This window comes from Desmodus rotundus, chromosome 8 (assembly GCF_022682495.2).
Source record: "Desmodus rotundus isolate HL8 chromosome 8, HLdesRot8A.1, whole genome shotgun sequence".
In the NCBI taxonomy this organism is placed as follows: Eukaryota; Metazoa; Chordata; class Mammalia; order Chiroptera; family Phyllostomidae; genus Desmodus; species Desmodus rotundus.
In genome coordinates this window covers 103,117,699-103,138,753 of record NC_071394.1, presented here as the reverse complement: position 1 = coordinate 103,138,753, position 21,055 = coordinate 103,117,699, and the positions used below count along the sequence as shown (strand labels likewise).

Sequence of the window (21,055 nt, the reverse complement as noted above, 5' to 3'; positions counted from 1 at the left end):
TTCTTTTACGTTATTTATCTACAAACACAAATGATCAGTTATAAAAAATGAACTGATCAATGTTTTGGAAAACTAATCCGCTTATCTTCAAATATATCCATAACTAAATTAGAGCATGCACTTCTTTTAAAATTCCCCTACTTCTCATGGACTTCTGGCAAAGATGGAAGTGTAGGTAGATACACTTTGCCTCCTTGCATGACTAAGAGAAGGACAACAAAAAATTAAAAAACAGAAAACAACCAGAGCTGCCAGAAAATTGAATGGTACAGAAGTCTGACCACCAAGCAGTTAAAGAAGAAACACTGACTTAGACTGGTAGGAGGGGCTCAGAAGGGCAGCGGGGGTGAAGGGAAGGGAGTGGGAAGGAGATGATGTGCAGAAAGGCGGCATGTGGGGTGATCCAGCAGTGAGGTGGTGGCTGACAGACCAGGGCAAACCAGGCAGTCTCAAAACCTATGGCTATAAAAACCTGTGGGGGTTGTGGCAGTGGGAGAAACTCCCAGCCTCACAGGAGAGTTCGTTGGAGAGACCACAGGGTCCTAGGACTTGTACACAAACTCACCCACCTGGGAATCATCAACAGAAGGGCCCAATTTGCTTGTGGGTAGCAGAGGAAGTGACAGAAAGCCCACCGACAGCTGAGCAAGTGGCACTGTTCCCTCTCAGACCCCTCCCCAACATACAGTGCCACAAGCCAGCATTGTGGGTTTCCGCACCCTGGCAAATACCTAAGGTTCTGCCCCTTACAACCTTATGGACAGGTTGAGATAAAACAAATATGGCCCAAATGAAACAACAGGTCAAAGCTCCAAAAACAGAACTTAGCACAAAGAGATAGCCAACCTATCAGATGCAGAGTTCAAAACACTAATAATCAGAAATGGATGAGTACAGTCGCAAAATAGAGGAAAAAGTGAAGGCTATCCAAAGTGAAATAAAAAAACAATGTACAGGGAACCAACAGTTAAGGGAAGGAAACCCAGACTCAAATCAACGATTTGGAACAAATGGAAGAAATGAACAATCAACCAGAACACAGGGAAGAAACAAGAATTCAAAAAAATGAGGAGAGTCTTAGGTACCTCCAGGACATCTTGAAACATTCCAACATGCGAATCACAAGGGTACCAGAAGAAGAGAAAGAGCAAGAAACTGAAAACTTTTTTGAAAACATAATGAAGGAGGAGTTCCCTGATCTGGCAAAGGAAACAGACTTCCAGGAAGTCCAGGAAGCTCAGAGAGTCCCAAAGAAGCTGGACCCAAGGAGGAACACACCAAGGCACATCGTAATTACATTACCTAAGATGAAACAGAAGGAGAGAATCTTAGAAGCAGCAAGAGAAAAGGAGACAGTTGCCTACAAAGGAGTTCCCATAAGACTGTCAGCTGATTTCTCCAAAGAGACCTTACAGGCATGAAGGGGCTGGCAAGAAGTATTCCAAGTCATGAAAGGCAAGGGCCTACATCCAAGATTACTGTATCCAGCAAAGCTATCATTTAGAATGGAAGGGAAGATAAAGTGCTTCTCAGATAAGGTCAAGTTCAAGAAGTTCATCATCACCAAGCCCTTATTATATGAAATGTTAAAGGGACTTACCTAAGTAAAAGAAGATAAAGAATATGAACAGTAAAAATGACAGCAAACTCACAGTTATTAACGACCACACCTAAAACAAAAACAAAAGCAAACCAGGCAAACTAGAACAAGAACAGAACCATAGAGATGGAGATCACATGGAGGGTTGTCAATAGGGGAGGGGGGGGGAAGGTACAGAGAATAAGTAGCATAGATGATAGGTGGAAAATAGACAGGGGGAGGGTAAGAATAGTGTAGGAAATGTAGAAGCCAAAGAACTTATAAGTATGACCCATGGACATCAACTATAGGGGGGGAATGTGGGAGGGAAGGGGCGGGCAGGATGGAGTGGAGTGGGGGGGGAATGGGACAACTGTAATAGCATAATCAATAAATATATTAACCCCCCCAAAAAAAACAAAAACAAAAACAAACTAAGCAAACAAGTAGAATAGGAAGAGAAGCAGAGAAATGAAGATCATATGGAACATTATCAGTGGGGAGAGGGTGGGGGCAGAATGGGGGAAAAGGTACAAGAAGCATAATATGTAGGCATAAAATAGACAGGGGGAAGTTAACAATAGTGTAGGAAATGGAGAAGCCAAAGAACTTATATGTATGAACCATGGACCTGTACTAAGGGGGTAGGGAATGGGTGTACCAGGCAAAGGGGACAAAGGAGAGAAATAAATGGGATAACTGTAATGGTATAATCAATAAAATATATTAAAAATAAATAAAATGCCACTACTTCCCTTTAATGCTGTATCTCTCTACCTACATATCTATCTACACACACATACACACTCTCTTGATATTCTACAACTCTATCTACATTGTGGCTATCTCCATGTTAACAGGGATTGCTACTGCCCTTAAACCAAAATATTAGATAAGGTGGAAATCCTGAAAAGAAATTTAAGTTAGAGACTATTTAGAAATGTATGTAATAAAAATGTTTTTCCCCCGAGACACAATGTCTCAATAAATTGAGAAATATTAAAACAGAGGCTAGTGATTTTATAGCATTTGACACATTGTCAGTAGAAGATCTGGTAGTACTATGGAGACTAAAACTACCTTTTAAATTAATCTGTATAAAAAAAGGAGAGTAGCTCAAAGACAGGAGGGATCTGGGGCATTCAAACTCCCCAAGGCAGGAATAATATTTAACAGAGCATGTCGTGAGCATACAAAGTCTTACCCAATAAAGCTTAAGTCATTATATACTTCTAAAAATCAAGGAGTTGGAAAGCAGTAAAATTAACACGAAAGCCTGGCTGGAGTTCACCAGCAGTAGCTGACACAAAAAATTTTCTTGAATTTAATAGATTTTGCTTTCAGCTATATATCTCCTTGTTAACCCAGATCCCAAACTCCAACTGTCATTGTGTAATAACCCTCCACTCATCCTAGATATATAAATAAAATGAATCAACACATTAAAAGAATGAAAAATGTAAAATAATGATCAATCATTTTCAGAGACATTATGATTCTGTAAAACCTAAACTTCATTGAAATTTTTATTTAACCTACCAACATATAAGAAGATAAATAGCTATTTAAGAAAAACTTTTAATTTAATGACATAGATATGACATTGGCATTGTGATGTCTCAGTGAATCTACTGAAAAAGACTCATTTCTGCATAGCATGAGCTCTAAATTTTACTGGCATTTATAACAGAACCATTTTATAAATTAGTATTGATCCTACAGAAATTCATCCTGGATTCTGTGAGATGGGCTTTTAAGTGCCTTCTCCTTTTCTACCATAGAGAATAATATTTCATTTATCCCTTACATATGAAGTGCTGTCTTGCACTTGTTCTGGTATTATAAAATGGTAAACTTATGCTACTCAGAATTGAGGTTTGCAAACAGGTGCTAACAATAAACAGCTGTTGCCATTTCATTTTAAGAAGAAAAGATGTTTTTTAGAAATGTTCATTAAGAACCAACCTGACAGAGTAATCTATGCCTGTTGAATCTAATAATGAAGTGACATTTAAAATATGTATTTCTTTTTAAAAATCATTTTAGCATATTTTACAAAGTACTAGGTTATAACATATTGGTAATTAAAACTGGTCTTTCACCACAGAGTTCAAGAAGCACTTGTTTCATGCTTCCCCATTCACTCTATCAAGCCAACAAATACTGAGCAGTATTCCGTGTACTAGAAATATAAACGTTAACAAGACAATACCTGCTCTCATGATTTTTTACATTCCAGTGACAATACAATTAACAAACAGAGAATATACAAATGAAAAACTATGTCAACTACTGAAAAATCTACAAAGAAAACTAAAATATAGTTAAAAAATAAAGTATGGTAAAAAGGATAGAGAGTAAAGAGGGTGGTCAGGCAAGAAGTCCTCTCTGAAGAGCTGATGTTTAAGCATGAAGTGAGTGAATGAGCTATTGATTATATGACAGAACAGTGTTCTAGGGAGACAGAACAGTGTTCTAGAGAGAGGGAATAAAAAGTGCAAAGGTTATGCGGTAAACTGTTATAAGGAGGGCACATAAAAGAGCAAGGTGGTTAGTGTAGCTAAAGCACAGAAACAGGCAGAAGAGATGAGGTTGAGGAGAAAATCAAGAGGCCACTTTATAAGGGTTCTACTAGGATCAAATAAGATCTCAGGATTAGATCTAAATGAGGTAAGACCAACTGAAAATTTTGGAGTGGGTGAGAAATAGTCTGATTTACAGTCTAAACAGACTATAGTAAAAGTAGAAAAAAAAGAGCAAATAGAACACTGAAAGAGAACTAAAAATATTTTGACAAAAATTTGCAATGATAATTCTCAAGAGCTTCGCCCTGAGCAACTCAGTAAAAGCAATGCCGGCTTAGATAAAGCAATGCCGGCTTAGATACAAGTTGTAGCAACAGGTAGAGAGAAATGTTTAGATGTAAAGTATATTTTGAATTCAGTGCTAGAAGAATATAATAGATTATAGTGCACAAAGTGAGGGAAGTAGAAAACACAAGGGTAAATTACAGTTTTGTGCTTATCGGGTACCTACGTAGAAACATCTAGTAGATACAACATTTGGAAGACATCATCAAAGATATTGATATTTAGATTCCAAAAACTGGATCGTTCACCTATCCAATGGATAACTATTCAGCCATTAGAAAAAAGTGGCATGATCTGTGAGCTGAAAATAAAAGCATGCCAAGATATTTGTTTATGAAAGAAAGCAAGATGCCTGTATATATTACGCTATTATTTATAGAAAATAAGGAATGTGTTATTTATTTTTATGTGCCAGTCACTTTTCTAAGCTCTTTACATATCTCACAACTTTATCAAGTAAGTACTATTATAATTATCATTTTTTTACCAAAGAGAACACTGAGGCACAGATTGGCTAAAAGACTTGCAAGATACATAGCTAGTAACTGGCAGAGATAGAATTTGGATAGGCTATCATGCTCCATAATTCAAGTTCTTAACCATTACAGCATACTGACAACTCTCACTGAATATGCATGTACTATTATTTTCATAAAATATGAAAAGATATATAAGAAACTGGCAACTGGTTGCCTTCAGGGAAGAGAATTTGATAGCTGAGAGCCGTGAGTGGAAAAGTGACATTTCGTCATATAACTGTTATTTTTTACTTTTAATTTTAAATCACATGACTGTATTATCTCTCCCACCATCATTATATTTTAAAAAAAATAATGAAACTATGGAATTGGTTTTCAATTTATTCACTGAGGAGTAAAGGACGACAAAAGATAAAGAACTATGAAAATTCAGTCCTGAGATAATTCAGTATTTACAGTTCAGCTTTCTAAGATAAACCAGGACAGTGTGGTATTCCAGAAAACAAGCAAAGACAGTCAGTGCTTCAAAGAGAAAGTAGCTGTTTCAATAGAGAAAATGATGATAACTTGGAGTTGCCTGGTGAGTTTGACAATGAGACGGTACCATATTTTGCCGGGTATAATGCGCAATTCTCTGCCCAAATTTTTGAGGGACAAATAAGCATGTGCATTGTATGTGGGTAGTACTAATTCTGTATCTATGTATTTTTTTAAACTTATATTTTATTGATTATGCTGTTACAGTTGTACAGATTTTTCTCCCTTTCCCCTCCCCACCCCACAAGCTCCACTCCCTCACACAATCCCCCTACCATTGTTCATGTCCATGGGTCATGTGTGTAAGTTCCATTTCCTATACTGTACTTCACATCCCCATGGCTATTCTGTAACTACCTGTTTGCATTTCTTTTTTTTTCTTTTTAATTAATTAATTTATTTTTATCAGTTACAATTGTCTGCTTTTTCTCCCCATCCCTCCACCCACCCCAGCCAGTTCTATCTCCCTCTCCCACCTCTACCCTCCCCCTTGATTTTGTCCTTGTGTCCTTTATAGTAGCTCCTATAGACCCCTCTCCCCACTATCTCCTACACACACACACACACACACACACACACACACAATGGAATTCTACGCAGCAGAGAGAAAGAAGGAGCTTATACCCTTTGCAATGGCATGGATGGAACTGGAGAGCATTATGCTAAGTGAAATAAGCCAGGCGGTGAGGGACAAATACCATATGATCTCACCTTTAACTGGAACATAATCAACAAAAGAAAAAAGCAAACAAAATATAACCAGAGACAATGAAATTAATAACATTGTAACTGTATCTATGTTTTTAAATCTTTAATTTATGCTTATGCATTAAAAGTGTAACTCTAGAAAGCAATAATATCTGTATGTTCAAAAATAAATGCTAATATTTTTATAATACGAAAAACAAGTATCTAAATATAAATAAATAATTGAATTTCAAAAATTAAAACTAAAGTTTTTTTCCGAAAGTTTGGACCAAAAATGTGGGTGCGCATTATACACAGCAAGATATGGTAACTGCTTACCTCAACAACAGCAGAGGCACTGAAGTGGTAAAGATAGAAACCTGAACTGAATGGGTTTAAAGAGAGTGAACAAAGACAGTGGATTCAAAGAGGTGATTCTTTGAGATTAACGGTAAAAAATAAAAATGAGAGAAATACAATTGGAGCTAGAGAGATATGTGGAAATCAGGGAGGGTGTGATGGTCAGTCTCATGTGTCAACTTGACTAAGTGATAATATTTAGTCAAACACTAATCTATGAGTTACTCTGAAGGTATTTTGTAGCTATGGTTAACATTTAGTTGATTTTAAGTAAATGAGTTAACCCTTGATAATATAGTGGACCTCATCCAATTAGCTGAATGCCTTAAGAGCAAAAGCTGAGTTTTCCTGGAGAAGTAGTATCTGCCTTAAAACTGCACAACTCCTGCCTAAGTTTCTAGCCGGTTGGCCTGCCCTACATTTCAAATTTGCCAGCTCCCACAACTGCATGAGCCAAATCGTTGAAATAAATCTCCGTCTCCACAGATAAAGATATCTCTATGGGAAGATATCTATATTTATATATGTATATATCTTTGTGTGTGTTGTCTGTGTTTAAGGAAATATATCTTCTACTTGTTCTATGTTAGTGGAGATCCCTAATACAGAGTGTTTCTAAAAGCTAAAAGCCATTACAGTACAATAGTGTAATTAAAGAATTACTTAATAAAAGGGGGAAATTGAAGTCAGGAAAGAGAAAAAACAACTTGGAGAGCAACATTCATGAGGCAGTGAACAGGGATATGAGCCACTGCACAAATGACCTTAGATAAAGGGCACTGTGGTAAGAGATGATGGATATATGGATATAGAGTATATGGATACAGGTGCACCTAAGTAGGTCTAAACTTTTAATCTCTTCTGTACCTATTTAAGCAAGCAAGATAATAAGCAAAGTGTGAAGAGAGGATAGGAGATGTTATAGGTTTAAGAAGGTATGAAATTATCTTATGAGAAAGTGGGCATATCAATGGAGTAGAATGGTAAACAGAACTTCTAGGCAGCATTAAGGGTCCATTTGTGAGAAGAATGCAAAGCCTAGACATTATGATCACATGTTTTTTGTCAGCTTCTTTCATCTGCTCCAGTGCAGGCATGGAGCAGGTGATAATGAGTTTTCCCTAGGGGATATGATGGACAGAGAGAGGCAAGGATGTTAAGCATATGAATTACATTATTATAATAAATCTGGATGACAGAATCTGAGCTGAGGTAGTAAGAACATGAAGGGTGTAGAGAACACTAAAATATATAGTATCAAAGGATTTAAAGTAGCAACAGAAGAAAAACAATACTGGAATTGGAAATGTAAAAGAAAAATAATGCAACAAATGAAAGTGGTTATCAGCAAATGGGATGGTTGAAATTAAGATTGTGGGTATGGACTCTTTTAATCAATATTTAACAATTTGAATTTATGTCTTTGTAAACATAAAAATGAAAAAACCTGCATTTATATTTAATGGTATCTACTATACATTTGAAAACTATTACTATACACTCTAGAAATATGTTTGTTAATAGCACAAACTAAATTTGTAAGAAACATATTCCTGTTTTTTTAACTTATTTAAGCAAACAAAAGCCTTGAAAAAACTTCCACTTTCCAAATGATAAAGATCTAACCAATCCCTGTATCTCCTTAAAACCCAACTATAACAAGGAAAAAACAATTTTAATCTTCAATGCATTCAGAAAATACCCGCAATACCAAATAATATATTAATGTTGAATATGAATAGCAGAAGGGTGAGCAGAGAGCACACAAATCAAACCAAACGGTCAAAAATTATGACAACTATTTCTAAAAGGAAAAAAAGAAAGTGATTTTGCTCTGTAGAACCCAGAAGCATTTAGGAATTAGAAATACTACTAGTTTCCATACAAGATGAAGTGAGGTAAGATCTGAAAATAGAAGTACAGTCCTCCCTGGGTATCCGTGGGGGACTGGTTCCAGGACACAAACATAGACACACACCCTGCAGATACCAAAATCCATGGATGCTCAAGTCCCCCATATAAAATGGTGTAGTATTTGTATGTACCCTACACAAATCCTCCTGTACATTTCAAATCATCTTTACATTATTTATAAGACAATTCAATGTATGCTGTGTAAATAATTGTTTAGGGAATAATGACAAGAAAAGAAATGTCCATGTTCAGTACACACATAACCACAACAGGCTCCAACTACACAGTGCAAGTCAGCAACAACATAACATTGTTTTCTGAATTATCTTTCATCCAAGGTTGGTTGAATCTCTGAATGCAGAACCTATGGATATGAAGGGACAAATGTATTATTTCATATATTAAGTAGTTAAATCCCTATTCTTCACTCCAACCTAGGCAGTCAGGCAATTCCTCTAACACACACCCATTTCAGAAGTGTAGAAGTTTATTCCTTGAAGAAAATAAACCAGAGATTTGGAATCATTAGACACAGAGGAGGGATATATGTGAAGTGCAAAGTGCCCTGGGTGCTCTCTCTCCCTGCCCAACATCCAAAAGGTAGACAGAAACCAAACTTAAGTAAATCAAAAGATAATTCTGCAAAGAAATTATTAATTCCCCAAAGAGAAGTAACTATCAATACCAACAATTTAGTCTACAATGAAAATGGTACCTCACCAAAGGACTACCCTACAGTGATATTCACTAAAGAAGCCAGAGGCTACCCTGCCAAACACAACACGACAAAACACATACAAACACCACTGACAATCAGCTTTTTAGTGTTTCAGTGTTAGCAATGACTAGAGAGCCAAGAAAAAAAATATTTGAGATAAGTTTCCACATGAAAGACAGTGATCAAAGCAGAGGATAAGAAGAGGTCAGTAGGGAACAGAAAAAAACTTCAGAGTAATAATTAACATTGTCAATGACACAAAAAGTCATATGATCCATGGAACAATGTTTTTAACAAAGGCTTGGAAAATGAGAAAGAACTCTTAGAAAACTTAAAATAACAGTCAATAATACTAACTTTGTAAAGTTGAGGAAATACAGGGAAAGGGAACAAGAAGGTTAAGAAATGTAAATAATGAGAAACAGGATTATTTAAGAGAGTAACATGTGAGCAATAGATATTCATCAAAGAATGCCAAGCATAATGAATGGGAAAATACATATGCATATCAGGGTATATCCTCATATTTCGGAACACCAGGAACAAACAGGAAAATTTAAAAGCTTCTAAAAAGAAGAAAAAGGATCAGACTCAGAAGCTGAAACAGGCACGGACTTCTCAAAAACAATGGGAGCTAGAGAAAAATAGTGAAGTAAAAATTCAATAATGAATTCTACATGGGTTCAAAAAACTAAATGTGAGGATGCAATACACTTTCAGGCATGTAAAATGTCAAATACATATTTCTCCAATAACCTTTTTCTCAAAAAGCTATAGAAAATATGCTACTCAAATAGAAGAGAATAAATGAAAAAAGCAAGCAAGAAAAAGATAGGGAATCTAACAAAAGACTCCAAACAATGGCAGAAAAATTAAATAATTTAAAGGATATCTAGATTTTAGAAATTGAGGAAGCCATCATTAAACACAAATATAAAAAGTTAAAAGCTGAAGACAGGGACTTCCTGTAAAGATGGCAGCATAAGTAAACCATACACACCTCCTTGCACAACCACATAAAAATTACAACTAAAATATAGAAAACCATCACTCAGAACCATCAGAAATAGAGATGAATGGAATTCTAACAACTCCAGAATTAAAGAAACCACATCCATCCAGACTGGTAGGAGGGGCACAGATGAGAAACAGGCTAGCCTCACACCCATGTGTGGGGGGATAAAAATTCAGGAGGGATATTTCAAGAGCAAGGAGTCCCAGCCACACACCAGGCCCCCCAGCCCAGGTTTTCAGTGCCAGTAAAATCAGTACCCATAACTTCTGGTTGTAAAAACCAGTGGGCAATGAGTCGGGAAGAGAAACCGTTGGAGCCCCAAGCAGTTACTCTTAAAAACCCCACACATGACATTACTCAGACTCACTCCCTCTGAGCTCCAGCAGTGGAGTAGCAGCTTAAAAGGCACCATGGCATACAGGGAGGAAATGAAGTGTCTGACATCAAGTTGAGACCTGGGGGATAGCTCTCTCCCAGACAGAAAGCCAGGCAGAAGAAAATGTCCCTTTTCTGAACCCTCCCCAAACAGAGCCACAGAGCCGCAGAGCCACAGAACCACAGAGCCAGCAGGCAGGGGCCATATCAGAGACCCCATTAACTTGATAACATTGTTTGCCCTGCACTGGAAATCCCCAGAGACTATGTCCCACACAACTTATGGTCCCACCCAAGCTGTAAAAAGAGACTTTTCCATATGAATAGCTGGTCTTGGCACAAGCAAAACAACTTCCTAAAACCTTTCAAAAAAGCCACAGCCAGCCTCAGTGAGCCCCCAGCTTCCATACCTTTAGCTAAGAAGCTCCACACTAACAGGAGCCAACCTAGATTCACAGCTTGGCTTCACAGGGGAACCTCCAAGCCCTGTACAAGTAGGAGCCATCTCAGATTGCTTTATAGCTTATGCAAGGTGACCTCCCCCATAACACAGGTGTTATGTACCACCTGGGAAACCCCAGAGCCTGTGAACCCAGTGGACAGCTACAGACCATATTGGAGCACTACCACCTTGTTCCTGCACAGCTTATACTCCGTGGAGGGGGGAAGTTGGTGGTCAGTGGTCACAGCCAGTCTTTGCAGCTGACTGGCCTGGGTAAATCGTTCCTACTGACCTGCCAAAAGTAATTAAGGCTCAACTATAAGAGGAGGGTATACTCAGCTCACATGCAAGGTACACCTTGAGTACCCAGCTTAAGTGATAGGGGAGGCTATGCCACTGGACCCTATAATACACCTACTACATTAGGCCATGTTAGCAAGACAGGGAGTCATAGCAACTTGACCTAATACATACAAGAAAACACAGGGAGGCTGCCAAAATGAGAAAACAAAGAAACACGGCCCAAATGAAAGAAGAGATCAAAACTAAAGAAGTTCATCATCGCCAAACCATTTTTACATGAAATGTTAAAGGTACTTGTTTAAGAAAAAGGTCAAAACTATGATCAATAAAATAGCAATAAGTAAATATCTATCAACAATCGAATTTAAAATACAAACTAAGCTAACAAGAAGAACAGAGACAGAATCATGGATAAAGAGAACATTTGGATGATTGCCACATGGGAGGTGAATGTGGGTGAAGAGGTGATGTGATTCAGTAGTACAAGTGGATAGTTACAGAATAGTCATGGGGATGTAGAGTACAACAGAATAGTCATAGGGATGTAAAGTACTTTGGATTGAAGTACCCAAAGAACTTATAAGCATGACCCATGGACATGAACAATGGTGTGGGAATTGCCTGAGGGAGTTAGGGTGCTGGGTGGAGGTGGCAAAGGGGAAAAAATTAAGACAATTGTAATATTATACGCAATAAAATGTAATTAAAAAATTAAAAGCAAAATAAATACAAGTCACAAACTGGTAACATCCTATTATTTGTTTGAAAATAAAAAATTCTCACAAATGTTCACATGAGGAAAAAACGTAAATACCAACATGTAACGCTAATTATGAGGTGGCATGACTATGCCTAATTTTTTTAAATTTTAGTTTTATTGTTGACACTACTGCAGATGTCCTCATTCCCCCCACCCCTACCCAACTCCACCCAGCCCTCATGCTTGTTCCCTCTAGGCATCACCACACTGTTTTCTGTGTCTATGGGTTATGCATACATGTTCTTTGGCTAATCCGTTCACCAAAGGTGTGTTCCATGTATCTACGCCTGTTCCTGTTTCGTTCATTAGATTCCACATATAAGTGAAATCATATGGTATTTATCTTTCTCTGATTCCACTTTGTACTCTTCTCATTTTCCGAATTCTCTATAATTTTTATCAAAACTTATCCTCCAAAGAAAGCTAATTTTTATACCTGATGATAGAAAGTAAACGAGATAAAGAAGGGGGAAGGGATAGTGGGGAGAAGGGTTTTCAGGAACTACTATAAAGGACACATGGACAAACCCAAGGGGGAGGTGGAAGCAGGGGAAGGAGGTGGGTCTGGCTGGGGTGGGGTTGAGGGGTAGGGAGAAAATGCAGACAACTGTAACGGAACAATAAAATAATAATAAAAAACAAAATAACAGTTCCTTTTTTTAATTTTAATTTTTTGTTATTCAATTACAGTTGTGTGCCTTTTCTCCCCATCCCTCCACCCCATCCCAGCTGAACCCACCTCCCGCCCCCACCTCCACCCCCCCCCTTGATTTTGTCCATGTGTCCTTTATAGTAGTTCCTGTAATCCCCTCTCCTCACTGTCCCTTCCCCACTCCCCCCTGCCCATTGTTAAATTGTTCTTAACTTCAATGTCTCTGGTTATATTTTGAAATAACAGTTCCTTAACTAGAAAATTTTAATTTATAGATACAGTGGAAAATTTTAATTTATGATACAGTGGCATTCGCAAATTTGGCAAACTACTGTCACAAGTCCAATGAAAACTCTTAAGTCTACTATATAGAAACCCTAAACTAAAAAAAGTGTTGTGTCTATAGGAGGGGTGATAAAATCAAAGATGATCAAGTAAAAAAAAAAAAAAAAAAAAAAGTAATAGTCCAAGGACAAAGCAATCAGAAGGCAAAACTCTAGGAAAACCTTTTAAAAGTACATTTTGTTGTGATATCATCTAACAATGAAATTCATATATAGTTTAAAATCAATACAGTGCTCTAACTTGAAGAATGTTTACATAATAATTACATCCCTGAAAAATTGTTCATTAACACCCATGTAAATACTTGTGTTTCATATTAAAAATTTTGTGATAAAAATCACATTAAAATATAAAATGTAAAGGAGAGATTACTCAGTTTTCAAGGATAACCATATATACTGGTTAACCAGAAATATCCTGGCTGGTTAAGAGTTATAAAAGTTGTACTGAATTTAATAAATACAACTTGGGAATTGAGAGCCAAAAACTAAGTAAAATGAAAATTCATGTTGTTAGTTTTCTTAATAGTGGTTTTTGATAGAACTAAATTATTTATTTCTTGTTTATGTCTGATTTTCCATTTGTAATGTCTTTTATTACAAAAATAAAGTGGATGTTTGATAAATTCCAAGTAAAAACATGAATGAATGGAAACACTGAACTATGATCAGCTCTTTATGCCTTTATAAAATACTACCAGTAGCTGACTAAATGTCAGGCACCAGTCCAAGCACTCTCAATTTCTTTTAATGAGGTAGCTACTATTATCTCCCCACTTTGCATATAATGAAAATGAGGACACCAGATAAGTTAAGGACTTGTCCAAGTTTCTCAACTAATAATAGACAAAAGAGGGATATGGATCCTGACAGTCTGGCCCAGAACCCATTCTATGAACTACTATATTATATAGTTTGAGCAAATAAAAGTCAAAGGAAAAAATACAATTTTACTGAGGCAGAATAATTTTCAGTCTAAGATTGGAGACAAAGCAGTATCAAATATCATAATTTTTCCTCAGAAGTCTAGAGATGTTGACTTGTAAAGAATGCTAATCAATTATGAATATTATGTCAATATAAAATCAACCATATGTCAACATAGTACTGCTAAGTAATAAGATATAAAGAAATGTTTACTTCCCCAAGAATTAGAGAGTGACCTACTCTTTACTAGTGGTAAAGACTGGCTTCCTAACATACTAAGGCCACTTGAATATCGTATGATGATCTTAATCATATTTTCTAATTATCCCAAAATTCAAGTTAGAAAAATATTGAGTAAACTAAGTCATCAAGCCATTTTTAATATAAGTTTTGTGAGAACCAAGATGGTGGCGTAGGTAGACACACTGTGCCTCCTCGCACAACCAGAACTGACAGAAAATCGAACAGCAAGGAAGTCCGACACCAAGGAGATAACAAAGTAAACATTCATCCAGACCGGTAGGAGGGGCGGAGATGGGCAGCCGGGGCAAAGAGGACTCAAGTGGCCGTGGCGGGACCGAGACTGGCAGAGTGTGGGATGAACGAGGCAGGTAGTCTGACTGCTGGCAGACGCTGTGGCCTCACATTCGTGCACAGATAAACCGAGAGGGCCGGACTCAGAGCGGCAGAGAACAGGGCAGGCAGAGTGGCAGGTAGCACCCCACAGCCTCACGCATAGATAAACCGGACAAACAGCGGGGAGCGAAGCAGACCACACAACCCAGGGCTCCAGCGTGAGGAAATAAAGCCTCAAACCTCTGAGTGAAAACACCCGTGGGGGTTGGGGCGGCAGCAGGACAAACTCCCAGCCTCACAGGAGAGTTCGTTGGAGAGACCCACAGGGGCCTAGGGTGTGCACAAGCCCACCCACTCGGGAACCAGCACCAGAGGGGCCCAATTTGATTGTGGATACCAGAGGGAGTGACTGAAGTCTGGCAGAGAGTGGAGTGGGCGCCATTACTCCCTCTTGGGCCCCTCCCCCACGTACAGTGTCAGAGCTCAGAGTCACAGTGCAGTGACCAGCGTTACCCCGCCCTGGAGGAACACCTAAAGCTCCGCCCCTTTAAGTAACAGAAGAACCAAGACAAAAAAAAAAAAAGGCCCAAATGACAGAACACTTCAAAGCTCCAGAAATAATTCAACTAAGCAGTGAACAGACAGCCAACCTATCAGATGCACAGTTCAAAACACTGGTAATCAAGAAGCTCACAGAATTGGTTGAATTTGGTCGAAAACTAGATGAAAAAATGAAGGCTATGCTAAAAAAGACAAAGGAAAATGTACAGGGAACCAATAGTGAGGCGAAGGAAACTGGGACTCAAATCAACGGTGTGGACCAGAAGGAAGAAAGAAACATCCAACCAGAAAAGAATGAAGAAACAAGAATTCGGAAAAATGAGGAGAGGCTTAGGAACCTCCAGGACATCCTTAAATGTTCCAACACCCAAATTATAGGGGTGCCAGAAGGAGAAGAGGAAGAACAAAAAATTGAAAACTTGTCTGAACAAATAATGAAGGAGAACTTCCCTAATCTGCCAAAGGAAATAGACTTCCAGGTAGTCCAGGAAGCTCAGAGTCCCAAAGAAGCTGGACCCAAGGAGGAACACACCAAGGTACATCATAATTACATTAGCCAAGATTAAACAGAAAGAGAGAATCTTAGAAGTAGCAAGAGAAAAGGAGACAGTTACCTACAAAGGACTCCCCATAAGACTGTCAGCTGATTTCTCAAAAGAGACTTTACAGGCAAGAAGGAGCTGGAAAGAAGTATTTGAAGTCATGAAAGGCAAGGACCTACATCCAAGATTGCTCTATCCAGCAAAGCTATCATTTAGAATGGAAGGGAAGATAAAGTGCTTCTCAGATAAGGTCAAGTTCAAGAAGTTCATCATCACCAAGCCCTTATTATATGAAATGTTAAAGGGACTTACCTAAGAAAAAGAAGATAAAAAATATGAACAGTAAAAAGGACAGCAAACTTACAGTTATTAACAATCACACCTAAAACAAAAACAAAAGCAAACTAAGCAGACAACTAGAACAGGAACAGAACCACAGAAATGGAGCTCACATGGAGGGTTATCAACAGGGGAGTGGGATGGGGGGAGAAGGGGAAAAGGTACAGAGAATAAGTAGCATAGATGATAGGTGGAAAATAGACAGGGGGAGGGTAAGAATAGTGTAGGAAATGTAGAAGCCAAAGAACTTATAAGTATGACCCATGGACATGAACTATAGGGGGGGAATGTGGGAGGGAGGGGGTGGGCAGGATGGAGTGGAGTGAGGGGCGGAAAAGGGACAACAGTAATAGCATAATCAATAAATATATTTAAAAAAAGAGAGAGAGAGAAAAAGAGAGAGAAAGAAAAGAAAAAGGGCATGGCAATTATTGAAAAGTTTCTAATTTGTGAACTGGTAGTAGGTAGTAGGTATGATTGTGTTACATTGTGTGTTCTAATGCTTTTATTGGCTCATTTAGATTTTATTCACTATTCCATGCATATGATATATGTCACAATTAAACAATAATAAATTATAGACAAAAAGTATATATATAAGTTTTGTATTCTTAATCCCACTTTATTCAAATTAGCATTTTCACCTGATAGTGAAAGACAGCCAGTATTAATTTATTGGTAACATCATAGGAATTATGTAGGTGGTAAAAAGGCAAAAAATTAAAAAGAGACAGACCATTACTTATCCTGAAAACTGCCATCTAACAAAAATTTGAAGTCAACAATTTGTATAGTATGGTAAATATTTTAAAAGCAAATGTCTAAGAATAATATAATTATAAATATGAAAAATAGATTCTTTGAGTAAATTTTTCTTCATAATGCCAAGCAAAAAAGTGGGAAACAAACAAAAAAAAATCCTATCCATTTTGACCTTAAGAATATTTTCTCAAGAAAATTCCATCAAATTTAGAAAAAAATGTGCCCAGTCTCAGACTATAAGTCCACCAAAATAATAATAATATAACTTTTAAAAATCAAATCCACAATCTATGTTCTAATATGTCCAACTGAGATAGCTATTTAGAACAGAAATAAGGGCACTTAATTCTGAAGATTAATGATTGATGAAAAGTGTACTATGAAGTAAAACTTCTTTATTAAGACAGATCAAATAAACAGGACAGTATGTTTTAAATTTCCAACTGAGAGAACAGAAAAAAATAACAAAATATGATATAAAATGTAATTGCTAATAGTCTGTTCCAATTTAATGATAAAGACAATTCCAAAATAAAGGAGAATGCACACTTTATCTCCAATAAAAAATGAATAAATAAAACTATGGAACAGACCTAAAGTACTATAATATGAAATTTTTCTTAAAAAATGTTATGAAACTGCATTTGAGCTAAACACAGGATATACCTGGGAACAAGATCTCAACAAGCTGAGTAAAATGCTACCATGATGGAAAAGTTTAATGGAAAGAGGGTAAAAGTATATAATTAAATGCAATGCAGAAACATTGACAATAGGGACACATTATTTAACCGATAGTAAGAAAAAGGGGTATTTGGAAAACAGATTAGAAGTATGTACTAGTGAAAAGACTACTGTGATGATTTATGAATCTCTGGAACTAATTATATCTGTATTCTATAAAACAATTAACCTGATTGACTATCTTCTTAGCTAAGATATAATCAATATCGTGGAGCATTTTATTCCAAAAGCAATAATCATTTGTGGCTATAAGCTGCCTTGTAACTGCCCATGTAACATAGTCTCTGAAGCATAGGATTAAATGTTCCTGCCCATTTTATCTAGTCCCCAGGACTTGTCCTACAAAGTGAATAAAAATTATTATCTTTTAATCTAACCCTTGTACACATATACCATTACACACACACACACACACACAGAGCAGAGGGCAAAGATGAGAAGAGAAAAATCCTTGATGAGATGGGCAATTATTACCCATTCTGGAATTAAGTTCTATGAAAGATAATCTCTGTGCTTTGTTGAAGGGTAGGTGACTGATATTTCTCATTTTATAAAACCAAGCCATGGAAGATATGATCATTAACACGGACACACTGAAATTATAGTAATATTTTGAAGTACATTTGAGAATGACTTTAAAAATAGTTTTAGCTTTTGAAAAAAAATCAATAAAAACAAAGATCTGATTTTATTATATTTAATTTGGAGAAGTAATTTCAAATTCAAATAAGATAGATAATCCTATAAATATACCACTTAAGGAAGACAAAATGTCATTTATCAAGCAGTTTTTTAAGAAAGCTATCAAGATCACAGGTAAATGGTGGGAAGGGAAAGCCAGAAAGGTACTAGAAGGAGGAAGAATGTACTCAAATCGAAGGCAACAGGAGGAATGCCGTCATTAAAATATATCTAAGTATATATAAAGTTAGAATACATATATCTAATTAAAGGGATAAATATAGGGAAAAACAATACAATAATAAAAGTCACTAAAAATGTGCCAAAGGAAAGGAGGGCTGAAATGTACCATCATAAAGTAGGTAGTGTAAATGTAACTACTACTACTACTACTACTACTACTCAAATACTACTGTAAATGTAAATACTTCATTTACAGGGCAGTAAAAAACATATGCAAATGAATTAAAGTGCATTTTTCAGGAAATCGAAACATTTAAAAAAAATAAACATTCAAGTCCTGACAGGTGTGGCTCAGTGGGTTGGTCATCTTCTCATAAACTGAAAGATGCCTGAGGCAACCACCCATCAATGTTCTTCTCTCTCTCTTTCTCCCTCCCTTGCCCTCTCTCTAAAAACAAATAAATAGCCCTGACTGGTGTGGCTCAGTGGATTGAACGCTGGCCTGTGAACCAAAGGGTTGCCAGTTTGATTCCCAGTCAGGGCACATGCCTGGGTTGCAAGCCAGGTCCCTGGTTGGGTACATGCAGGAAGCAACCACACACTGATGTTTCTCTCCTCTCTTTCTCCCTCCCTTCCCCTCTCTCTAAAAATAAATAAATTAATTGATTAAAAAACCAAAAATAAATAAAATCTTAAAAAGCATAACACACACTAATAGAACAGATTAAATATAGAGAGTAAGGATAAAAATAGAGAATTGAAAAAAAAATAGTGACTTACAACGGTTAAAGCAAAAAAAAATGAAAAATTACACACAGTATTAAATTAGGGCTTTGCAGTAATTAATCACCAAGGTATTATCAGCATGACCTAGAAACCTGTTGAACTCTCGGGGCAAGGCCATGCAATCTGTTTCAATAAATACTGTAGATGATTCTAATGAATGCTAAAGTTTGCAAAGCAAACTCTTATTATGTTAGATAAGTGAGAAATCTAAATGGCTTTTGTTATGGTTATGTGTGAGTTGAATATAAACAAAGTTACTACTACTAAAAAGAATGTAATTTGGGAGTATTTAAATCTCTGTGTGTGTATAAACACACACATACTGGCACACTGTACAATAGATGAAAATTACCTTGTTATGAAAAAATCAAGAAAAAATGAATGTACTTGGCTGTTTTCTAGATAATTCTAAGATGAAAGTACAAGTAAAAACTGGAAACTGTAAGTTCTTCAGATTATCTGCAGTCTACATAAATGAACTATTTTGAGAAACATTACCTTCAGATACACTTAGGTTATTACAGCACTAGAAACAGAAAGAATGCCAGCTAGGTAGCAATTACCTATTACAATTAGATGGAACTGCTTCTAATGCATAGACAAATAAATATTTACACATTTATGGACAATAACAATGAGTAATAAAGCAATGTAATTAAGTAGAAAAAAATACTATGAATTTAAAATTTCAACTATTATTATTTGGATTTACCAAAGAATATGGACTATTGGATTCCTAAAATTTTTTTGATTATAAAATAAGGAGGCAGAAAAATAAACATTCAGAAAGATTTGCTGACATTTGCTAGAAATTCCATTCTCAAAGCTAGCAAGTGCTAGTTATCAAAATAGGCATTTATTTTGGAGGAAGGGAAATGATATTTTTCAGGGTCACAGAAATTAATTTAAATTAATATTTAACTTAAATAAGTTTAATTAGAAAACATTTAACAAAACTAAATGGAAAGGAAATAAAATGTTGATTACTCACCAGCAAGGGTGCTTGTATGCCTAAAAGCTCTGACCTGGGAGTCTGACAAACCAGTCAAAAGGGAGATTACTGTGTCCATCATGTACTCATCATAAATTATGCTATACTGACACTGTCGAATCAGGACTCCAATAAATTCACAAAAGTTTGAACGAAATTTTTTCCACTGAGGTCCCGGCATGGTAAGGGGATAATCACCACTGTCCTAAAAGGGATTTAAAAAAAAAAAAAAACATTAAATACGACATACTATATCAGTTTGATCAAAGTTTTTTTTTCTTCATATCTATAGAGTCCTTTTCCTCCGAGTAGATGTGGAAAGAAATTGGAGAGGACTTCCATATGTACATTGATGGCTTTACCTTTTTCACTTATTTTGATCTTCCACAGCTAAGTAATTCTTAATGTACTCAAAATTATGACTTAGATCCAGTATTTAATTCATTGTTATAAGCCATTCATTTAAAAGAATAATTCCATTTTGTTGTACTTGGGTCCTAATTGAGATAACTTGAAGCAGAAAACAATTTTTAAAGAAGTTTAGACAGAAAAAATATTTGCCATTGAATTCAGATCAAACCAATCATGGTATCTGTGTCACACAGCACCTTCCAATTATTTTAAATAGAATTTTCAATAATTGAGAATTTCAAAAATACAAGCATTTTATTAAGAAGTCCAAAACTAACTTTTTATATTTGAAACTGCAACCCCATTTTTTCCTGTTTCACTATGAACTCTCCATTAACTGTTTTATAGAAAGGATTTATTAATTTTTCAAAGAGATCTAATACATGTTCTTGGTACCACGAGATTGGGTCATCTTGTTTAAAACACAAAGCTGACATACATTATGGGATAAAGTAATCCCATATATATGTCTGAAAGACCGTTTAGTTCAATTAAGATTTGTCAAAATAAAAAATTG

The 21,055-nt window shown here is 36.3% G+C and overlaps 2 protein-coding genes across 6 annotated transcripts in view; one reads left to right on the top strand and one right to left on the bottom strand.

Annotated features, from left to right (window-relative positions):
- The window catches only part of NCK1 (NCK adaptor protein 1), a 553,292-nt gene that overhangs the window by 250,903 nt on the left and 281,334 nt on the right, over positions 1 to 21,055 (top strand). The window lies entirely within an intron of this gene.
- Positions 1 to 21,055, bottom strand: part of STAG1 (STAG1 cohesin complex component) — a 389,253-nt gene that overhangs the window by 158,907 nt on the left and 209,291 nt on the right. For all 3 annotated transcript variants that reach the window (XM_053929346.2, XM_024565652.4, XM_024565653.4), the window contains one exon: positions 20,128 to 20,332. In XM_053929346.2, coding sequence (XP_053785321.1) covers positions 20,128 to 20,332 — 205 coding nt within the window. The remainder of the gene's footprint in view (positions 1 to 20,127; positions 20,333 to 21,055) is intronic.